Source organism: Bombina bombina, chromosome 2 (assembly GCF_027579735.1).
Source record: "Bombina bombina isolate aBomBom1 chromosome 2, aBomBom1.pri, whole genome shotgun sequence".
Taxonomy (NCBI): domain Eukaryota; kingdom Metazoa; phylum Chordata; class Amphibia; order Anura; family Bombinatoridae; genus Bombina; species Bombina bombina.
In genome coordinates this window covers 83,417,574-83,441,413 of record NC_069500.1, presented here as the reverse complement: position 1 = coordinate 83,441,413, position 23,840 = coordinate 83,417,574, and the positions used below count along the sequence as shown (strand labels likewise).

Here is a 23,840-nt window from a genome sequence, read left to right as displayed (position 1 = left end):
CCCTTGCGTTTTCCTGAGAAAACCACAAAGAAGAAGACTGACGAAAGTCCTTAGTTGCCTGCAGGTAAAACTTTAAAGCATGGACCACGTCCAAATTGTGCAGAAGTCTTTACGAAGAAGGATTAGGACATAAGGAAGGAACAATGATCTCCTGATTAATGTTCCGATCAGAAACAACCTTAGGAAGAAATCCTAATTAGGTACGTAAACTACCTTATCTGAATGTAAAATAAGATAAGGAGATTCATACTGTAATGCCGAGACTTTCCAAGATAACAACTTAATATCTAAGGAATGCATATGCTCAAACGGAGCCCCTTGAAGAACTTTAAGAACTAAATTAAGACTCCATGGAGGAGTAACTGGTTTGAACACAGGCCTGATCCTGACCAAGGCCTGACAAAACGATTGTACATCTGGAACATCCGCCAGACGTTTGTGCAACAAAATAGATAAGGCCGAGATTTGCCCCTTTAGAGAACTCATCGATAAACCTTTCTCCAAACCCTCTTAGAGAATGGTCAAAATTCTAGGAATCCTAACTCTACTCCATGAGTAGCCCTTGGATTCACACCAATTGAGATATTTACGCCAAATTTTATGGTAAATCCTTCTAGTAACAGGTTTTCGAGCCTGAATCATGGTCTCTATGACAGAGTCAGAAAACCCCCGCTTGGATAAAATTAAGCGTTCAATCTCCAAGCAGTCAGCTTCAGAGAAACTAGATATGGGTGAAGGAACGGCCCCTGAATCAGAAGGTCTTTCCTCAACGGAAGTCTCCAAGGTGGTAGAGATGTCATCTCCACCAGATCTGCATACCAAATCCTGCGAGGCCAGGCCGGTGCTATGAGGATCACTGAGGCCCTCTCCTATTTGATTCGAGCAATTACTCCAGGAAGAAGAGCAAACGGAGGATAAAGGTATGGTAGATTGAAATTCCAAGGGGCCGCCAGAGCATCTATCAGTTTCGCCTGGGGGTCCCTGGATCTCGACCCGTATCTCGGGAGCTTGGCATTCTGTTGCGATGCCTTGAGATCTAATTCCAGCTGACCCCACTTGAGAATCAGACTGGAAAACACTTCCGGATGGAGTTCCCACTCCCCCGGATGAAAGGTCTGCCTGCTCAGGAAATCCACCTCCCAGTTGTCCACCCATGGGATGTGGATCGCCGACAGACAGCAAGAATGGGCCTCCACCCATTGAATTATTTTGGATACCTTTGTCATCGCCAAGGAACTCCTCGTTCCTCCCTGATGATTGATGTAGGCCACTGACGTTATGTTGTCAGCCTCGGTACAGTTTATCAGGTTCCAGTCGAACTGGGGCCAGGCCAGAAGAGCATTGTAGATCGCTCTCAGCTCCAGAATGTTTATGGGTAAAACAGACTCCGACTGAGTCCATATTCCCTGAGCCTTTAGAGGGCCCCAGACTGCTCCCCACCCTAGAAGGCTGACATCTGTTGTCACAATTACCCAAGATGGTCTGCAAAAGCATGTTCCCTGGGAGAGATGATCCAGAGACAACCACCATTGTAGAGAGTCCCTTGTCTCTTGTTCCAGAAGGAGTCGAAGAGACAAGTCCGAATAATCTCCGTTCCACTGTCTCAGCATGTTCAACTGCAGAGCTCTGAGATGGAAGCGAGCAAACGGGATGATGTTCATTGTCGCCACCATCAGCCCGATTAACTCTATGCACTGAGCCACTGATGGTCGAGGAGTGGACTGAAGGGCTAGACAAGTATTGATAATCTTTAATTTCCTGACTACTGTCAGAAAAATCTTCATAGACAGAGAGTCTATTATGGTTCCTAAGAAAGTTACCCTTGTGTTTGCAACTAAGGAACTCTTTTCTAAATTTATTTTCCATCCGTGGGATCTTAGGAAGGACAACACCAAGTCCGTGTGGGATCTTGCTAGCTGAAAAGATGGCGCCTGAACTAGAATGTCGTCCAGATAAGGCGCCACTGCAATGCCTTTTGATCGAAGCACTGCCAACAGAGATCCCAGAACCTTTGTGAAGATTCTGGGGGCTGTTGCAAGACCGAAAGGAAGAGCCACAAACTGGAAGTGTTTGTCCAGAAAGGCAAACCTTAAGAACTTGTGATGATCCCTGTGAATGGGAACATGTAGATACGTGTCCTTTAAATCCACTTTTGTCATAAATTGACCCTCCTGGATCAATGGAAGAATATAACGAATCGTTTCCATCTTGAAGGACGGTACCCTGAGCAACTTGTTTAGACTCTTGAGGTCTAAAATTGGCCTGAAGGTTCCTTCTTTTTTGGGAACCACGAACAGATTGGAATAAAACCCCAGACCCTGTTCCTGAATAGGAACGGGAACAATCACTCCCAGAGCAGAGAGGTCTCCTACGCAGTGTAAGAACGCCTCTCTCTTTGTCTGGTCTGCAGATAATCTTGAAAGTAGAAATCTGCCTCTGGGAGGAAAAACCTTGAACTCCAGTTTGTATCCCTGAGACACTATTTCTATTGCCCAGGGATCCTGGACATCCCGAACCCAGGCTTGAACGAAGAAGGAAAGTCTGCCCCTACCAGATCCGGTCCCGGATAGGGGGCATGTCCTTCATGCTCTCTTGGAATCACTAACTGGCTTCTTGGACTGTTTTCCTTTGTTCCAAGACTGGCTGGGTCTCCATGTAGGCTTAGACTGTTCCTGCTTAGAGGAAGAGTTTCCTTTGAAATTTCGAAAGGAACGAAAATTGCTCTGTCGTCCTTTTTGTTTATTTCTCTTATCTTGAGGGAGAAGATGACCCTTAACTCCCGTGATATCAGAAATAATCTCCTTCAGATCAGGTCCGAACAAGGTCTTCCCCTTGTAAGGAATAGCTAGACGTTTAGACTTGGATGACATATCCGCAGACCAAGGCTTTAACCATAAGGCTCTGCGGGCCAAAATAAAGAAACTCGATATCTTCGCTCCCAATTTGATAACTTGAAGGGAAGCGTCCGAAATAAAGGCATTAGCTAGCTTAAGAGCTTTTATCCCATCTTGGATCTCATCCAAAGAAGTCTCAGTCCTGAGGGCCTCAGACAGTGCATCAAACCAATATGCTGCCGCACTAGTGACGGTGGCAATGCACACCGACGGTTGCCACTGCAAACCCTGGTGTACATAAATCTTCTTGAGTAACCCCTCTAATTTCTTATCCATTGGGTCTTTGAAAGTACAACTATTCTCTATGGGAATAGTAGTTCTTTTAGCTAAGGTAAATACGGCTCCTTCTACCTTAGGAACAGTTTGCCAAGCCTCCTTAACAGAATTGGCTATTGGAAACATCTTCTTAAAAATAGGAGAGGGAGAAAAAGGGATGCCTGGTCTCTCCCACTCCTTAGCAATGATTTCAGTAGCTCTTTTAGGGACTGGAAATACATCTGTATAGGAAGGCAACTCAAAATATCTGTCCAGCTTACTAGACTTCTGAGGGACAACCACCACTGTGGAGTCACTATCGTCCAAGGTAACCAAAACCTCCCTGAGTAACAGACGAAGGTGATCAGGTTTAAATCTGAAAGATACCACCTACGAGTCTGTCAGAGGTAATAAACCCTCTGAATCAGAAATTTCTCCTTCAGAAGCTACTGCAGTACCCTCCTCATCGGGTTGTTGGGATGATACTTCTGAAATTGCGATAATTGCGTCCGAAACCTCGCTTACTGAATGTCTGGCCTTTCTCTTACGTTTGCTCTGCAACATTGGAAAGGCAGAAAAGGCATCAGAAATAACTGAAGACATAAGAGAAGCTATGTCTTGTTACGAAATCCCCGAAGGGACTATAGCTGAAGCGCAAGGCACTGCTTTAGAGGGCGGTAAACTTTGGGACGCTTGGGGAGAAAGCTGCGGCATAAATTGACCTTCATCATCGGACTCTTGGACAACATCTGCCTTAGAGGAGACTGGCTCTGAAAAAATCTTATCCCTATAACTCAAAGTCCTTTGAATACATGAAGGACAGAAAGGGATTGGTGGTTCCACATTAGCATCAAAACATAAAGCGCAGGTGACATCTTGCAAGTCCCCTTGGTCCATGCTTGCACACAATTTGCCAAATAATAAACAAAAGTTATCAAAATTATTTGGAAAAATTAATAACAAACCGTTACTGTCCCTTTAAATTCAAAATGGTCTTTCTTTTTCTGCAAAATGTCAGTTTAAATAACGTTTTCTTTTGTACTGCAAAAACAATTAGTTTGACTAACAACAATCCAACCTCTGCACCTCAGCACTCTGCTGAAGTGCCCATACCTGACTGAAGATCGCTAGAGACCCCTCTCTTCAGAAGATTCGTCTTGTAATGCCTGACAACAACAACGATACAAAAGTAAAAGACCGTGTCTGTACTAGCAACGCACGTTCACCATGCGACTCTAGAACAGACCGGACAAACCCTTTAATGCGCACTTCCCTCAGCCTCTCTGAACTGAAGCGCTACGGAGTGGCGCGCAAAAACTGGAAGGACCGCCCATCATGGGCGTGACCCATGCCGATCCATACGAGTGAAGTGAAACCACCGGAGCCATTAATGTGTGCAGCTTAACTCCAGCCCCAGTGCCTTGGTACATAACACTGCCCAATTAGCTTTCCCACAGGAAAAACGTATAATGTCCCAACATAAAGAACTATTTTCTTAAAGAGCCCCTTATGTTCTAATATGTGCTCACTGAAAATTCTGAGTCTTTATCCCCAGAAACTTAAGGTAGCACTTACTTCGACTTCTGCCTGGCAGCAAGGCAGCTCTTAGGCTTGAGAGATCCTCTCCCTCACATCGACCTGAGGAAAATAAAATGCTAAGTCAATGAATATCTCAGACTGAAGGATAAAGGGCAGCATGAAACTATGGGAGGCGCAGTAAGAATTATGTCCCACAAGTTCCCATTGCTCTAAAGCCACCAAAGCTCTACTGTAGAGACTGATATGGACTATAGCTTCACCCTAGGACAAAGCAGCACAATCTTGCACTACTTTAAAAATAATAAACTTTTGATTGAAGAATCTAATCTAACACCTCACTTTACCTCTTCCTATCACTAACGTAGGCAAAGAGAATGACTGGAGTGGGAGGGAAGGGAGGAGCTATTTAACAGCTCTGCTGTGGTGCTCTTTGCCTCCTCCTGCTGACCAGGAGGTGAATATCCCATTAGTAATTAAGATGATCCGTGGACTCATCATGTCTTAAAAAAGAAAGTTACCCACTCTAGTGACCCATTTATATCTGTCCCTAATAAGCCTCAGCATGGAATGAAATTTAGGTTACAATATGGCGATGAACACTGGTATATGGACACTAAAACTACTACAAACAATATTTAAACAGCTAATATAATATGTCTGCATACTATTCTCCGGCTAATCTTTGCTTTGATTATAACATTTTATCTAGCATTTACTTACTAATGTCCCATTAATGCCTCTCTTTAACTAAATTTACAGTAGATATTTAGTCTAGTTCCCTTCAGCTATGTATCATTTAGTTTCCCCAAACAAGCCCACTATTGAGGCTTCTATTGCTCTTTTCTCTGCAATGCACACATGGATTTAAATAAAACATATTTTCATTTGTATTGTAAACGCATCATGCTTTTGAAATGTTTTGGATGTTTTAGCATTACTAAAATTCTACTGAACAATAGATGGTAACATAAGTACAGGAAGGGATTTTTATTTTCGGGCACTAGATGTCCTTCATTTTCATACCAACTCTAAAATACTATAAATAAATACTATATGCAGGGCCGGCCTCACACTTAGGCTAAGTGGGGCTGCAGCTTTTAACAGGGGTAAAGCATACTCTGACTAGTGTTTTTTGTTTGTTGACTATGAATCTAGACTGTCTTGTGCTGACCCTACCTATATGTAATAACGATATAGATAATGATGCCCTTTAAATTCCCTTGTTACCCGTTACCCTCTCGTAATATTAAATTCTTGATATCATTTTAAAAAATACTCTGTGTGCTCTATATATTTCTGTGAATTTGTTTCATTAGAGAAGCTGCCCTGAAATTTATTTAAATTTGTAAACAGAACCCTGTAGAAGCAGTAAAATGCCAACAAGACAACTTCTTGAACAATTTATTTATTCAGATGCAATGTCTCTTTTTTAATCAAATTGTTCTTTTTTAACATGTGGGCTGTAAAGTATAACTGATCTGAGACTATTTTGAATGCCATATTGTATTACCTGGCTGGTAGTTTATAAATAAAGCTGTGCCCATCTTCTGTCCAAATGATAACTTTATCTGCTGAAATAAAGTCCCCTCCAGTCCATGTCTGCCCATCATCATTTGGTACGGAGCATAATAGAGAATAGTCTCCTGCGTCAAACACCTTAGTAAAAGAGAACAAAGAGACATTAGCTTATGATGATGGATAAATCAAGATAAGGCCCCTCTTATGTTATTTATGGCTACATTCTTATTTTACACTTTAAATTATTAAATTAAAAACATTACATGATTATGCATTATTTTAAAAATGTGATACTGTCATACAGAAAAGCACTTTAAAAAGCAATCATACTGAATCATACTGAATCTGCAGTGTTTATTAACTTTGGCACAGCAGTAGTGTCTCTATGAACTTGCTCACAATTGCCCCTCAGAACTATGATATTACATAATTACAAATTATGACAAATATATAAATGATAAAGTGTTGGAGACCCCGTCTGTGAATTACTATCTAATAATGAACACCACCTTTAAACAAGGTGATCTACAGAACAGGTGGGCATAAAAATATGTATGCCAAAGGATGAACATGGCAAACTGTTGAGTCAGGAGGTGATGGATCATCTGATGCAAACAAAAAACCACCCAGAAATGCCCAAACTCTGCCCCTGACCATCACAGTTCTAACTAGATTCCAACCCTCAAACCCCCCCCCCCCTGCCCTTCCAGCCACCCAAATCGAGCCGTGTGCCTCCAAGTCTGTGAATCAAAAAAAGGTATTGTTAGGAGGTATGTTGTAAGAAAATCCCTAATCATACTGATCTGCAATTTGCCTTACTGTGAACAAATATTAACAATAAAACCAATGCTTACACCAATAACATTTTCCTATGTAACTCTCCCAACAATATTTATAGTTCAATATTTATAGTGCTTATAGTTCAACAGGTACCTGATTCCAATATTTAAGAAGGAAAACAAGTTCCTTCTTTAAATAAAAATTGTACCTGAATGTATGGATACTGTGGCCTTTTTATTGTCATACTATCATAATATAAAACAGGATATTATATTGTTTGAAACTCTCAAGATGAACTGCCAGATTAATAGAAACAGAAACCCTTTAAATATGCATCAGATGATTTCTTTCACAAGACAGCAGACCTATGTCCCTTGTTTGTGTCTACAAAAAGGATATCAGTGTTACTATGACAATAACATAATAACAAAGGTTAAGAACCGCTTGTTAAAAAAATGAATATTTCCTCAATAGATAATGTGGTTTACAATTTTATTTTATAGTGGGGAACGTATGAGATCCTTTTTACCCCAACCCTAAATCACACTAAAGTGCACCTAAAATATCATCTACTACAAAACTTCAGTTCTATCAGAAATTCAAAAAATTATTTAATATATAGCCAAATGCACTTTTTTTTTTTTTTTTTTTTTTAAATCTTCGAAAATTTTAGTTGGTTACAACATTTTCAATACTTACTCTCCAATATTTAGAACACACGACTAATAGTGACCTTTGTGTAAATGTACAGAAAGAAATGCTTTGGCAGTTCTGACAATAAATAGGTTTAGACTCTTCTTCAAACACCGGTTCTGTATCCTACAAAACAAAAGTCCATAAAATATTTGTTAGTAAAGATGTACATAAAAATTGAAATGTACATCAGACATTAATGGAAATTTATACTTGTAGCATAATAAAAAAACGTTAACTCTAACCCTAAACTGTAGGATAAGAAAAGCTGACCCAACTACATGATACACAGGGGTTGGTTGATAAGCGCAGGAGTTATTTTAAACCTGCCCTTCATTGGTTGCAGCAAAAACTAAATTTATGCTTACCTGATAAATATATTTCTTCAAGATGTGGTGAGTCCACGTGTTCATCTTAATTACTGTTGATAATATCACTCCTGGCCAGCAGGAGGAGGTAAAGAGCACCACAGTAAAACTTAAAGTGAAGGTAAAGTTTTAGTTATTAAACTTCTTTCCCTGTAAATAGTATCCAAATAAATGTGAGTTTAATTCATCAAAATTTTTGTTTCGCTATATTAATGTATTTATTACCTCTTCTTTATCCGATTCATCAGACTGTTTAAACAGCCCGTTTTTTTGTTTTTTTTTTCCTTATCCTGGTCACGTTTTTTTCTAAGCCAATAGAGACACTGGCCGTTAGGCGGCCGTCAAATTACGTCACCGCAAAACTCTAACTAATGCGCATGCCTTGTATTTACTTCCTATGTGTTAGGCTCAACGCGCGTTCTAGTTTTGCGCATGCGCTTTCCTCGATTCCTCCGGCTATGTCTTGTATTTTGTCAAAATAGGTCACGCAGGCGCAAATACAAATTACGGCGAGTGGTGCGCATGCGCAATTGCTCATGAAAACGTGAACGAGCTTTTGAATGACGTACAGAGCGGGTGGGACTGCTCTGTACATAATGTAATGAATAATCCGGAAATCAATGGAGGGAGGAGCAACAAACGGCCGGGAGAGTAAATATAACATGTTTATAACACTATAATCTATATACTTATATTTAAAAAAAAAAATAGCGATCATGTTATTTAGGACTTATATAATATATTACAGGCGACGAAACCACTAAACTTAACCTTCACTTTAAGTATCACTTCCTTACCCACAACCCCCAGTCATTCGACTGAAAGTAAATGGAGAAAGCAGAGTAACTCTTTTAAAAAGACAAAAAAAGGTGGATCCGCGGACTCACCACATCTTGAAGAAATACATTTATCAGGTAAGCATACATTTTGTTTTCTTCTAAAGATGTGGTGACTCCACAGGTTTATCTTAATTACTGTTGGGACCCAATACCCAAGCTAGAGGAAACAGATGAATAGGGGGAGATAAGAACAAGCATGCCTAAACAGAAGGCACCACCGTTTGAAGAACCTTTCTCCTAAAAGCCGCCTCAGTCGAGGCAAAATTATAAAATTTAGAAAAAGTATGTAAAGGAGACCAAGTTGCAGCAGTCTTGCAAATTTGCTCCATGGAAGTTTCATTTTTTAAAAACCCAATAAGAGGCTACAGCCCTGGTGGAATGATCCCAGCAGACTCATTCACCAGGCAAATCACACTTCGCAACCAAAAGGAGGGAGTAGAAGCAGAAGCTTTCTGACCTCTATGGATCCCAGAAAAACAAACAAAAAAGCAGGAGACTTGTGAAAGTCCTTAGTCGCCTCCAAATAGAATTTTAGGGAATGACGTTCTTTAACCGAAGAAGGCATCGGACACAGAGGTGGAACAACTATGTCCTGATTAATAATTCTAGTAGAAACAACTTTAGGAAGGAAACCTAACTTAGTACGATGAATCGCCTTATCCGCATGGAAAATAAGATAAGGGAAATCATACTGCAAGACTAAGAGTTCAGAGACTCTCCGAGCAGAAGAGATAGACAAAGGAAACAAAAACTTCCAAGATAACAACTTAATATCTTAAGGAAAGCCACGGATCAACCATGGAATGTTGAAAAAAAGAGCAAGATTAAGGCTCCAAGGAGGCTTATTTAATAAAACAGATAAGTCAGAAATTTGACCCTTCAGGGTACTAACTGATACGCTCTTCTCCAGACCTTCCTGGATAAAAGAAAAAATCCTAAGGACCCGAGCTCTATTCCAAGAGTAACCCTTAGATTCACACCATGAAAGATATTAACGCCATATACTGTGGAAAAATTCCAAGAAACATGCAAATCCTTAAAACGGGAGACAGGAAAAAAGTATTCCTAGTTCTTCCTATGCAAAGAGAATGACTGGGGGTTGTGGGTAAGGAAGTGATACTTAACAGTTTTACTGTGGTGCACATTGCCTCCTCCTGCTGGCCAGGAGTGATATTCCCAACAGTAATTAAGATGAACCCGGGGACTCACCACATCTTTAGAAGAAAATAACAAACATACTGAACAGACCTTTCAAGGGTTATGTCACTGGACTGCAGAACTTCTCAAATGTTGCTAGCAAACTAGTTTTATATACTTAGAAACCATTTACTTTGTATGCAGATATCTTTGCAATGCAGTGTGAATAACATAATTTATGCTTACCTGATAAATTTATTTCTCTTGTAGTGTATCCAGTCCACGGATCATCCATTACTTGTTGGATATTCTCCTTCCCAACAGGAAGTTGCAAGAGGATCACCCACAGCAGAGCTGCTATATAGCTCCTCCCCTCACTGCCATATCCAGTCATTCGACCAAAACAAGCCGAGAAAGGAGAAACCATAGGGTGCAGTGGTGACTGTAGTTTAATTAAAATTTAGACCTGCCTGAAAAGGACAGGGCGGGCCGTGGACTGTATACACTACAAGAGAAATAAATTTATCAGGTAAGCATAAATTATGTTTTCTCTTGTTAAGTGTATCCAGTCCACGGATCATCCATTACTTGTGGGATACCAATACCAAAGCTAAAGTACACGGATGATGGGAGGGACAAGGCAGGAACTTAAACGGAAGGAACCACTGCCTGTAGAACCTTTCTCCCAAAAACAGCCTCCGAAGAAGCAAAAGTGTCAAATTTGGAAAATTTGGAAAAAGTATGAAGGGAAGACCAAGTTGCAGCCTTGCAAATCTGTTCAACAGAGGCCTCATTTTTAAAGGCCCAGGTGGAAGCCACAGCTCTAGTAGAATGAGCTGTAATCCTTTCAGGAGGCTGCTGTCCAGCAGTCTCATAGGCTAAACGGATTATACTCCGAAGCCAAAATGAAAGAGAGGTTGCCGAGGCCTTCTGACCTCTCCTCTGTCCAGAGTAAACAACAAATAGGTTAGATGTATGGCGAAAATCTTTAGTAGCCTGTAAGTAAAACTTCAAGGCACGGACTACGTCTAGTTTATGCAAAAGATGTTCCTTCTTTGAAGAAGGATTAGGACATAATGATGGAACAACAATCTCTTGATTGATATTCTTCTTAGAAACCACCTTAGGTAAAAACCCAGGTTTTGTACGCAGAACAACTTTATCTGAATGAAAGATCAGATAAGGAGAATCACAATGTAAGGCAGATAACTCCGAGATTCTTCGAGCCGAGGAAATAGCCATCAGAAAAAGAACTTTCCACGAAAGAAGTTTGATATCAATAGAATGAAGGGGTTCAAACGGAACCCCTTGAAGAACTTTAAGAACCAAGTTTAAGCTCCATGGAGGAGCAACAGGTTTAAACACAGGCTTAATTCTAACTAAAGCCTGACAAAATGCCTGAACGTCTGGAACTTCTGCCAGACGCTTGTGTAAAAGAATAGACAGAGCAGAAATCTGTCCCTTTAAAGAACTAGCTGAGAATCCTTTGTCCAAACCCTCTTGGAGGAAGGACAATATCCTAGGAATCCTAACCCTACTCCATGAGTAATTCTTGGATTCACAACAATGAAGATATTTACGCCATATCTTGTGGTAAATTTTCCTGGTGACAGGCTTTCGTGCCTGTATTAAGGTATCAATTACTGACTCGGAGATAGGATCAAGCGTTCAATCTCCATGCAGTCAGTCTCAGAGAAAGTAGATTCGGATGATTGAAAGGACCTTGTATTAGAAGGTCTTGTCTCAGAGGCAGAGTCCATGGTGGAAAGGATGACATGTCCACTAGGTCTGAATACCAGGTCCTGCGTGGCCACGCAGGCGCTATCAATATCACCGATGCTCTTTCCTGTTTGATTTTGGCAATCAGACGAGGGAGCAGAGGAAACGGTGGAAACACATAAGCCAGGTTGAAGAACCAAGACGCTGCTAGAGCATCTATCAGTGCCGCTTCTGGGTCCCTGAACCTGGATCCGTAACAAGGAAGCTTGGCGTTCTAGCGAGACGCCATGAGATCCAATTCTGGTTTGCCCCAACGGAGAACCAGTTGAGCAAACACCTCCGGATGGAGTTCCCATTCCCCCGGATGAAAAGTCTGATGACTTAGAAAATCCGCCTCCCAGTTCTCTACACCTGGGATATGGATCGCTGACAGGTGGCAAGAGTGAGTCTCTGCCCAGCGAATTATCTTGGAGACTTCTGACATCGCTAGGGAACTCCTGGTTCCCCCTTGATGGTTGATGTAAGCCACAGTCGATGTTGTTATTGTCCGACTGAAATCTGATGAACCTCAGTGTTGCTAGCTGAGGCCAAGCCAGAAGAGCATTGAATATTACTCTTAACTCCAGAATATTTATTGGGAGGAGTTTCTCCTCCTGAGTCCATGAACCCTGAGCCTTCAGAGAGTTCCAGACTGCACCCCAACCTAGAAGGCTGGCATCTGTTGTTACAATTGTCCAATCTGGTCTGCAAAAGGTCATACCCTTGGACAGATGGACCCGAGATAACCACCAGAGAAGAGAATCTCTGGTTTCCTGATCCAGATTTAGTAGAGGGGACAAATCTGTGTAATCCCCATTCCACTGACTGAGCATGCATAATTGCAGCGGTCTGAGATGGAGGCGTGCGAATGGCACTATGTCCATCGCCGCTACCATTAAGCCGATTACTTCCATGCACTGAGCCACCGTGGGGCGCGGAATGGAGTGAAGAACACGGCAAGCATTTAGAAGTTTTGATATCGATTTGATTTAGAATATTTTGATATTTTCATTTCTACAGAATCTATTAGAGTCCCTAGGAAGGAAACCCTCGTGAGAGGAGATAGAGAACTCTTTTCTTCGTTCACTTTCCACCCATGCGACCTCAGGAATGCCAGAACTATCTCTGTATGAGATTTGGCAATTTGAAAGCTTGACGCCTGTATCAGGATATCGTCCAGGTAAGGAGCCACCGCTATGCCTCGCGGTCTTAGGACCGCCAGAAGTGAGCCCAGAACATTTGTAAAAATGCTTGGGGCTGTAGCCAACCCGAATGGAAGAGCTACACATTGGTAATGCCCGTCTAGAAAGGCAAACCTCAGGAACTGATGATGATTCTTGTGAATCGGAATGTGAAGGTAGGCATCCTTTAAGTCCACTGTGGTGATGTACTGACCCTCTTGGATCATGGGTAAAATGGTTCGAATAGTTTCCATCTTGAATGACGGAACTCTGAGGAATTTGTTTAGGATCTTTAAATCCAAAATTGGTCTGAAGGTTCCCTCTTTTTTGGGAACCACAAACAGATTTGAATAAAGCCCCTGTCCTTGTTCCGTCCGCGGAACTGGATGGATCACTCCCATTACAAGGAGATCTTGTACGCAGCTTAGGAATGCCTCTTCCTTTATCTGGTTTGCAGATAATCTTGAAAGGTGAAATCTCCCTTGTGGAGGAGAAGCTTTGAAGTCCAGAAGATATCCCTGAGATATGATCTCCAACGCCCAGGGATCCTGAACATCTCTTGCCCACGCCTGGGCGAAGAGAGAGAGTCTGCCCCCTACTAGATCCGTTGTCGGATAGGGGGCCGCTCCTTCATGCTGTCTTAGAGGCAGCAGCAGGCTTTCTTGCCTGCTTGCCCTTGTTCCAGGACTGGTTAGGTTTCCAGGCCTGCTTGGATTGAGCAAAAGTTCCCTCTTGTTTTGAAGCAGAGGAAGTTCAAGCTGCACCTGCCTTGAAATTTCGAAAGGCACGAAAATTAGACTGTCCTGAGGAAGGGTATGACCCTTAGCTCCAGTAATGTCAGCAATAATTTCTTTCAAACCAGGCCCGAATAAGGTCTGCCCCTTGAAAGGAATGTTGAGTAATTTAGACTTTGAAGTCACATCAGCTGACCAGGATTTGAGCCATAGCGCCCTACGCGCCTGAATGGCGAATCTGGAATTCTTAGCCGTTAGATTAGTCAAATGAACAATGGCATCAGAAACAAATGAGTTAGCTAGCTTAAGAGTTCTAAGCTTGTCAACAATTTCAGTCAATGGAGCTGTATGGATGGCCTCTTCCAGGGCCTCAAACCAGAATGCCGCCGCAGCAGTGACAGGCGCAATGCATGCAAGGGGCTGTAAAATAAAACCTTGTTGAATACACATTTTCTTAAGGTAACCCTCTAATTTTTTATCCATTGGATCTGAAAAAGCACAACTGTCCTCAACCGGGATAGTGGTACGCTTTGCTAAAGTAGAAAACAGAATTTATGTTTACCTGATAAATTACTTTCTCCAACGGTGTGTCCGGTCCACGGCGTCATCCTTACTTGTGGGATATTCTCTTCCCCAACAGGAAATGGCAAAGAGCCCAGCAAAGCTGGTCACATGATCCCTCCTAGGCTCCGCCTACCCCAGTCATTCGACCGACGTTAAGGAGGAATATTTGCATAGGAGAAACCATATGTTACCGTGGTGACTGTAGTTAAAGAAAATAAATTATCAGACCTGATTAAAAAAACCAGGGCGGGCCGTGGACTGGACACACCGTTGGAGAAAGTAATTTATCAGGTAAACATAAATTCTGTTTTCTCCAACATAGGTGTGTCCGGTCCACGGCGTCATCCTTACTTGTGGGAACCAATACCAAAGCTTTAGGACACGGATGAAGGGAGGGAGCAAATCAGGTCACCTAAATGGAAGGCACCACGGCTTGCAAAACCTTTCTCCCAAAAATAGCCTCAGAAGAAGCAAAAGTATCAAATTTGTAAAATTTAGAAAAAGTGTGCAGTGAAGACCAAGTCGCTGCCTTACATATCTGATCAACAGAAGCCTCGTTCTTGAAGGCCCATGTGGAAGCCACAGCCCTAGTGGAGTGAGCTGTGATTCTTTCAGGAGGCTGCCGTCCGGCAGTCTCATAAGCCAATCGGATAATGCTTTTAATCCAGAAGGAGAGAGAGGTAGAAGTTGCTTTTTGACCTCTCCGTTTACCAGAATAAACAACAAACAAAGACAAAGTTTGTCTGAAATCCTTAGTAGCTGCTAAGTAAAATTTGAGAGCACGAACTACATCCAAGTTGTGCAACAAACGTTCCTTCTTTGAAACTGGATTAGGACACAAAGAAGGCACAACTATCTCCTGGTTAATGTTTTTGTTAGAAACAACTTTTGGAAGAAAACCAGGTTTAGTACGCAAAACCACCTTATCTGCATGGAACACCAGATAAGGAGAAGAACACTGCAGAGCAGATAATTCTGAAACTCTTCTAGCATAAGAAATTGCAACCAAAAACAAAACTTTCCAAGATAATAACTTAATATCAACGGAATGTAAGGGTTCAAACGGAACCCCCTGAAGAACTGAAAGAACTAGGTTGAGACTCCAAGGAGGAGTCAAAATTTTGTAAACAGGCTTGATTCTAACCAGAGCCTGAACAAAGGCTAGAACATCTGGCACAGCTGCCAGCTTTTTGTGAAGTAACACAGACAAGGCAGAAATCTGTCCCATCAAGGAACTTGCAGATAATCCTTTTTCCAATCCTTCTCGAAGGAAGGATAGACTCTTAGGAATCTTAACCTTGTCCCAAGGGAATCCTGCAGATTCACACCAACAGATATACCAAATTATGTGGTAATTTTTCTGGTTACAGGCTTTCAGGCCTGAACAAGAGTATTAATAACAGAATCTGAGAACCCTCGCTTTGATAAGATCAAGCGTTCAATCTCCAAGCAGTCAGCTGGAGTGGGTCGAACGGACCTAGAACAAGAAGGTCTCTCAAAGGTAGCTTCCATGGTGGAGCCGATGACATATTCACCAGATCTGCATACCAAGTCCTGCGTGGCCACGCAGGAGCTATCAAAATCACCGACGCCCTCTCCTGATTGATCCTGGCTACCAGCCTGGGGATGAGAGGAAACGGCGGGAACACATAAGCTAGTTTGAAGGTCCAAGGTGCTACTAGTGCATCCACTAGAGCCGCCTTGGGATCCCTGGATCTGTATCCGTAGTAAGGAACTCTGAAGTTCTGACGAGAGGCCATCAGATCCATGTCTGGAATGCCCCACGGTTGAGTGACTTGGGCAAAGATTTCCGGATGGAGTTCCCACTCCCCCGGATGCAATGTCTGACGACTCAGAAAATCCGCTTCCCAATTTTCCACTCCTGGGATGTGGATAGCAGACAGGTGGCAGGAGTGAGACTCCGCCCATAGAATGATTTTGGTCACTTCTTCCATCGCTAGGGAACTCCTTGTTCCCCCCTGATGGTTGATGTATGAACTTGGCCCTCGCTAGCTGAGGCCAAGCTTTGAGAGCATTGAATATCGCTCTCAGTTCCAGAATATTTATCGGTAGAAGAGATTCTACCCGAGACCAAAGACCCTGAGCTTTCAGGGATCCCCAGACCGCGCCCCAGCCCATCAGACTGGCGTCGGTCGTGACAATGACCCACTCTGGTCTGCGGAAGGTCATCCCTTGTGACAGGTTGTCCAGGGACAGCCACCAACGGAATGAGTCTCTGGTCCTCTGATTTGCTTGTATCTTCGGAGACAAGTCTGAATAGTCCCCATTCCACTGACTGAGCATGAACAGTTGTAATGGTCTTAGATGAATGCGCACAAAAGGAACTATGTCCATTGCCGCTACCATCAAACCTATCACTTCCATGCACTGCGCTATGGAAGGAAGAGGAACGGAATGAAGTATCCGACAAGAGTCTAGAAGTTTTGTTTTTCTGGCTTCTGTCAGAAAAATCCTCATTTCTAAGGAGTCTATTATAGTTCCCAAGAAGGGAACCCTCGTTGACGGAGATAGAGAACTCTTTTCCACGTTCACTTTCCATCCGTGAGATCTGAGAAAGGCCAGGACAATGTCCGTGTGAGCCTTTACTTGAGGAAGGGACGACGCTCGAATCAGAATGTCGTCCAAGTAAGGTACTACAGCAATGCCCCTTGGTCTTAGCACCGCCAGAAGGGACCCTAGTACCTATGAGAAAATCCTAGGAGCAGTGGCTAATCCGAAAGAAAATGCCACGAACTGGAAATGCTTGTCCAGGAATGCAAACCTTAGGAACCGATGATGTTCCTTGTGGATAGGAATATGTAGATACGCATCCTTGAAATCCACCTTGGTCATGAATTGACCTTCCTGGATGGAAGGAAGAAGTGTTCGAATGGTTTCCATCTTGAACGATGGAACCTTGAGAAACTTGTTCAAGATCTTGAGATCTAAGATTGGTCTGAACGTTCCCTCTTTTTTGGGAACTATGAACAGATTGGAGTAGAACCCCATCCCTTGTTCTCCTAATGGAACAGGATGAATCACTCCCATTTTTAGCAGGTCTTCTACCCAATGTAAGAATGCCTGTCTTCTTATGTGGTCTGAAGACAACTGAGACCTGTGGAACCTCCCCCTTGGAGGAAGCCCCTTGAACTCCAGAGAATAACCTTGGGAGACTATTTCTAGCGCCCAAGGATCCAGAACATCTCTTTCCCAAGCCTGAGCGAAGAGAGAGAGTCTGCCCCCCACCAGATCCGGTCCCGGATCGGGGGCCCGCATTTCATGCTGTCTTGGTAGCAGTGGCAGGTTTCCTGGCCTGCTTTCCTTTGCTCCAGCCTTGCATAGGTCTCCAGGCTGGATTGGCTTGAGAAGTATTACCTTCCTGCTTAGAGGACGTAGCCCTTGGGGCTGATCCGTTTCTGCGAAAGGGACGAAACTTAGGTTTATTTTTGGTCTTGAAAAGACCTATCCTGAGGAAGGGCGTGGCCCTTGCCCCCAGTGATATCAGAGATAATCTCTTTCAAGTCAGGGCCAAAGAGTGTTTTCCCCTTGAAAGGAATGTCAAGCAATTTGTTCTTGGAAGACGCATCCGCTGCCCAAGATTTTAACCAAAGCGCTCTGCGCCACAATAGCAAACCCAGAATTTTTTCGCCGCTAACCTAGCCAATTGCAAGGTGGCGTCTAGGGTGAAAGAATTAGCCAATTTAAGAGCACGAATTCTGTCCATAATCTCCTCATAAGAAGAAGAATTACTAATAATCGCCTTTCCTAGCTCATCAAACTAGAAACACGCGGCTGCAGTGACAGGGACAATGCATGCAATTGGTTGTAGAAGGGAACCTTGCTGAACAAACATCTTTAGCAGACCTTCTAATTTTTTATCCATAGGATCTTGGAAAGCACAACTATCTTCTATGGGTATAGTGGCGCGCTTGTGTAGAGTAGAAACCGCCCACTCGACCTTGGGGACTGTCTGCCATCAGTCCTTTCTGGGGTCGACTATAGGAAAACAATTTTATAAATATGGGGGGAGGTACTAAAGGTATACCGGGCCTGTCCCATTCTTTACTAACAATGTACGCCACCCGCTTGGATATAGGAAAAGCTTCGGGGGGCCCCGGGGCCTCTAAGAACTTTTCCATTTTACATAGTGGTTCTGGAATGACCAGATAATCACAATCATCCAAATTGGATAACACCTCCTTAAGCAGAGCGCGGAGATGTTCCAACTTAAATTTAAAAGTAATCACATCAGGTTCAGCTTGTTGAGAAATGTTTCCTGAATCTGAAATTTCTCCCTCAGACAAAACCTCCCTGGCCCCCTCAGACTGGTGTAGGGGCCCTTCAGAAACCATATCATCAGCGTTCTCATGCTCTACAGAATTTTCTAAAACAGAGCAGTCGCGCTTTCGCTGATAAGTGGGCATATTGGCTAAAATGTTTTTGATAGAATTATCCATTACAGCCGTTAAATGTTGCATAGTAAGGAGTATTGGCGCACTAGATGTACTAGGGGCCTCCTGTATGGGCAAGACTGGTGTAGACGAAGGAGGGGATGATGCAGTACCATGCTTACTCCCCTCACTTGAGGAATCATCTTGGGCATCATTTTTACTAAATTTTTTTTTTTTTTTTATGACATAAAATACATATAGTTAAATGAGAAGGAACCTTGGTTTCCCCACAGTCAGAACACAATCTATCTGGTAGTTCAGACATGTTAAACAGGCATAAACTTGATAACAAAGCACAAAAAACGTTTTAAAATAAAACCGTTACTGTCACTTTAAATTTTAAACTAAACACACTTTATTATTGCAATTGCGAAAAAGTATGAAGGAATTGTTCAAAATTCACCAAAATTTCACCACAGTGTCTTAAAGCCTTAAAAGTATTGCACACCAAATTTGGAAGCTTTAACCCTTAAAATAACGGAACCGGAGCCGTTTTTATATTTAACCCCTTTACAGTCCCTGGAATCTGCTTTGCTGAGACCCAACCAAGCCCAAAGGGGAATACGATACCAAATGATGCCTTCAGAAAGACTTTTCTATGTATCAGAGCTCCACACACATGCAGCTGCATGCCATGCTGTCCTCAAAAACAAGTGCGCCATACCGGCGCGAAAATGAGGCTCTGACTATGATTAGGGAAAGCCCCTAAAGAATAAGGTGTCTAAAACAGTGCCTGCCAATATAATCATATCAAAATACCCAGAATAAATGATTCCTCAAGGCTAAATATGTGTTAATAATGAATCGATTTAGCCCAGAAAAAGTCTACAGTCTTAATAAGCCCTTGTGAAGCCCTTATTTACTATCTTAATAAACATGGCTTACCGGATCCCATAGGGAAAATGACAGCTTCCAGCATTACATCGTCTTGTTAGAATGTGTCATACCTCAAGCAGTAAGAGACTGCACACTGTTCCCCCAACTGAAGTTAATTGCTCTCAACAGTCCTGTGTGGAACAGCCATGGATTTTAGTTACGGTGCTAAAATCATTTTCCTCATACAAACAGAAATCTTCATCTCTTTTCTGTTTCTGAGTAAATAGTACATACCAGCACTATTTTAAAATAACAAACTCTTGATTGAATAATAAAAACTACAGTTAAACACTAAAAAACTCTAAGCCATCTCCGTGGAGATGTTGCCTGTACAACGGCAAAGAGAATGACTGGGGTAGGCGGAGCCTAGGAGGGATCATGTGACCAGCTTTGCTGGGCTCTTTGCCATTTCCTGTTGGGGAAGAGAATATCCCACAAGTAAGGATGACGCCGTGGACCGGACACACCTATGTTGGAGAAACTGCTCCCTCCACCTTAGGGACAGTCTGCCATAAGTCCCGTGTAGTGGCATCTATTGGAAAAAATTTTCTAAATATAGGAGGTGGGGAAAAGGGCACACCGGGCCTATCCCACTCCTTACTAATAATTTCTGTAAGCCTTTTAGGTATTGGAAAAACATCAGTACTCACCGGCACTGCATAGTATTTATCCAGCCTACACAATTTCTCTGGCACTGCAATTGTGTCACAGTCATTCAGAGCAGCTAATACCTCCCCAAGCAATACACAGAGGTTCTCAAGCTTAAATTTAAAATTAGAAATCTCTGAATCAGGTCTCCCCGATTCAGAGACGTCACCCACAGACTGAAGCTCTCCGTCCTCAGGTTCTGCATATTGTGACGCAGTATCAGACATGGCTCTTACAGCATCTACGCGCTCTGTATCTAGTCTAACCCCAGAGCTATCGCGCTTGCCTCTCAATTCAGGCAATCTGGATAATACCTCTGACAGGGTATTATTCATGATTGCAGCCATGTCCTGCAAAGTAATCGCTATGGGCGTCCCTGATGTACTTGGCGCAATATTAGCGTGCGTCCCTTGAGCGGGAGGCGAAGGGTCCGACACGTGGGGAGAGTTAGTCGACATAACTTCCCCCTCGACAGACCCCTCTGGTGACAATTCTTTTATAGATAAAGACTGATCTTTACTGTTTAAGGTGAAATCAATACATTTAGTACACATTCTCCTATGGGGCTCCAACATGGCTTTTAAACATAATGAACAAGTATCCTCTGTTTCAGACATGTTTGTACAGACTAGCAATGAGACTATCAAGCTTGGAAAACACTTTAAAGCAAGTTAACAAGCAATATAAAAAACGTTACTGTGCCATTAAGAGAAACAAATTTTGACAAATTTGAAATAACAGTGAAAAAAGGCAGTTACACTAACAAAATTTTTACAGTGTATGTAACAAGTCAGCAGAGCATTGCACCCACTTGCAAATGGATGATTAACCCCTTAATAACAAAAACAGAATAATAAATGACAAAAACGTTTTTTAAACACAGTCACAACAACTGCCACAGTGTACTGTGGTTGTTACCCTCCTCAAACACGACTTTGAAGCCTTTTGAGCCCTTCAGAGATGTCCTGTATCATGCAGAGGGAAGCTGAATGTCTCTGTCAGTATTTTTAGCTACACAGAAAAGCACTAAAATAGGCCCTTCCCACTCATATTGCAACAGTGGAAAGCTTCAGGAAACTGTTTCTAGGCAAAAATCAAGCCAACCATGTGGAAAAAAACTAGGCCCCAATAAGTTTTGTCACCAAACATATATAAAAACGATTAACATGCCAGCAAACGCTTTATATTACACTTTTATAAGAGTATGTATCTCTGTTAATAAGCCTGATACCAGTCGCTATCACTGCATTTAAGGCTTAACTTACATTAATCCGGTATCAGCAGCATTTTTCTAGCAAATTCCATCCCTTGAAATATATTAACTGCACATACCTTATTGCAGGAAAACCTGCACGCCATTCCACCTCTGAAGTTACCTCACTCCTCAGAATATGTGAGAACGGCAGTGGATCCTAGTTACTTCTGCTAAGATCATAGAAATATTGTAGGAAGAACAAACCAAGCGCTTGGGGTAATCCCTAAAGTCGCTCTACACAGAGGTGTTCTAGCTCACCTATGAGGGGTATTGTGGATCAAGTAAACAACGTGTAAAGCGCCAGTGGGTTGAATAAGATATAAAAGGGTTTAATATAAAATTTAAAAGTACAAAAACATGTGGTCTATCTAACCATCTGAGGATATATTCAAACACGGTCACAGTAAATAGAGCATTACACAATGTTATGCAAAAAATAAAACTGGTAAGATTAAAACAAGTACGTAAAATTAGGTGCACCTAAAGATGTATAGAGTACCGTCTAGAGGTAAAAGCGGAGCCGTGTCCTACTCCCTGTAATCCGTAAACAAAGTTAAAGTCAAATATAATGTCAATTGTGTCCAAGAAGTGAATAAAGTGATGAGTGGCTCCGATGTGTGTTTGTGAATAATCCAGTGAGTGTGCACAAAAAGTAAAAGTAAAAATAAAAATAAGAAAAAATATATGCAAAAATGTAAAAAGTAAAAAAATATAAAAAACAGAATTTATGCTTACCTGATAAATTACTTTCTCCAACGGTGTGTCCGGTCCACGGCGTCATCCATAACTTGTGGGAATATTCTCTTCCCCAACAGGAAATGGCAAAGAGCACAGCAAAAGCTGTCCATATAGCCCCTCCCAGGCTCCGCCCCCCCAGTCATTCGACCGACGGTTAGGAGAAAAAAAGGAGAAACTATAGGGTGCCGTGGTGACTGTAGTGTATAGAGAAAGAAATTTTTCAAACCTGGCTGATGATGCTTTTCAGCCAGAAAGAAAGAGAGGTAGCAGTAGCTTTTTGTCCTCTCCTCTTACCAGAATAAACGACAAACAAAGAAGTTTGTCTGAAATCCTTTGTTGCTTCTAAATAGAACTTTAAAGCACGGACTACATCTAAATTGTGTAACAAACGTTCCTTCTTTGAAACTGGATTCGGACACAAAGAAGGAACAACTATTTCCTGGTTAATATTCTTGTTGGAAACAACTTTTGGAAGAAAACCAGGCTTGGTACGCAAAACAACCTTATCTGCATGGAACACCAGATATGGTGGATCACACTGCAAAGCAGATAATTCAGAAACTCTTCTAGCAGAAGAAATAGCAACCAAAAACAGAACTTTCCAAGATAGTAACTTGATATCTATGGAATGTAAGGGTTCAAACGGAACCCCTTGAAGAACTGAAAGAACTAAATTTAGACTCCAGGGAGGAGTCAAGGGTCTGTAAACAGGCTTGATTCTGACCAAAGCCTGTACAAAAGCTTGTACATCTGGCACAGCTGCCAGTCGTTTGTGTAACAAGACAGATAAAGCAGAAATCTGTCCTTTTAGAGAACTCGCTGACAATCCCTTATCCAAACCTTCTTGGAGAAAGGAGAGGATCTTAGGAATTTTAATCTTAATCCAGGAGAATCCCTTGGATTCACACCAACAGATATATCTTTTCCATATTTTATGGTAAATCTTTCTAGTCACAGGTTTTCTGGCTTGGACCAGAGTATCTATCACTGAATCTGAAAACCCACGCTTGGATAAAATCAAACGTTCAATTTCCAAGCAGTCAGCTGCAGAGAAACTAGATTTGGATGTTCGAATGGACCTTGTACTAGAAGATCCTGTCTCAAAGGTAGCTTCCATGGTGGAGCCGATGACATATTCACCAGGTCTGCATACCAAGTCCTGCGCGGCCACGCAGGAGCTATCAGAATCACCGAGGCCTTCTCCTGTTTGATCCTGGCTACAAGCCTGGGAAGGAGAGGGAACGGTGGAAACGCATAAGCTAGGTTGAACGACCAAGGCGCCACTAATGCATCCACTAGAGTCGCCTTGGGATCCCTGGATCTGGACTCGTAGCAAGGAACCTTGAAGTTCTGACGAGACGCCATCAGATCCATGTCTGGAATGCCCCATAATTGAGTCAACTGGGCAAACACCTCCAGGTGGAGTTCCCACTCCGCCAGATGGAAAGTCTGACGACTCAGATAATCCGCCTCCCAGTTGTCTACTCCTGGGATGTGGATTGCAGATAGGTGGTAGGAGTGATCCTCTGCCCATTTGATGATTTTGGATACCTCTCTCATCGCCAAGGAACTCCTTGTTCCCCCCTGATGGTTGATGTAAGCTACAGTCGTC

General features: G+C 42.4%; 1 protein-coding gene across 1 annotated transcript in view; it reads right to left on the bottom strand.

Moving 5' to 3' along the window:
* WDR7 (WD repeat domain 7) overlaps positions 1-23,840 on the bottom strand; it is a 1,007,279-nt gene that overhangs the window by 854,538 nt on the left and 128,901 nt on the right. The window contains 2 exon segments of the mRNA XM_053701142.1: positions 6,199-6,344; positions 7,686-7,805. Coding sequence (XP_053557117.1) covers positions 6,199-6,344; positions 7,686-7,805 — 266 coding nt within the window.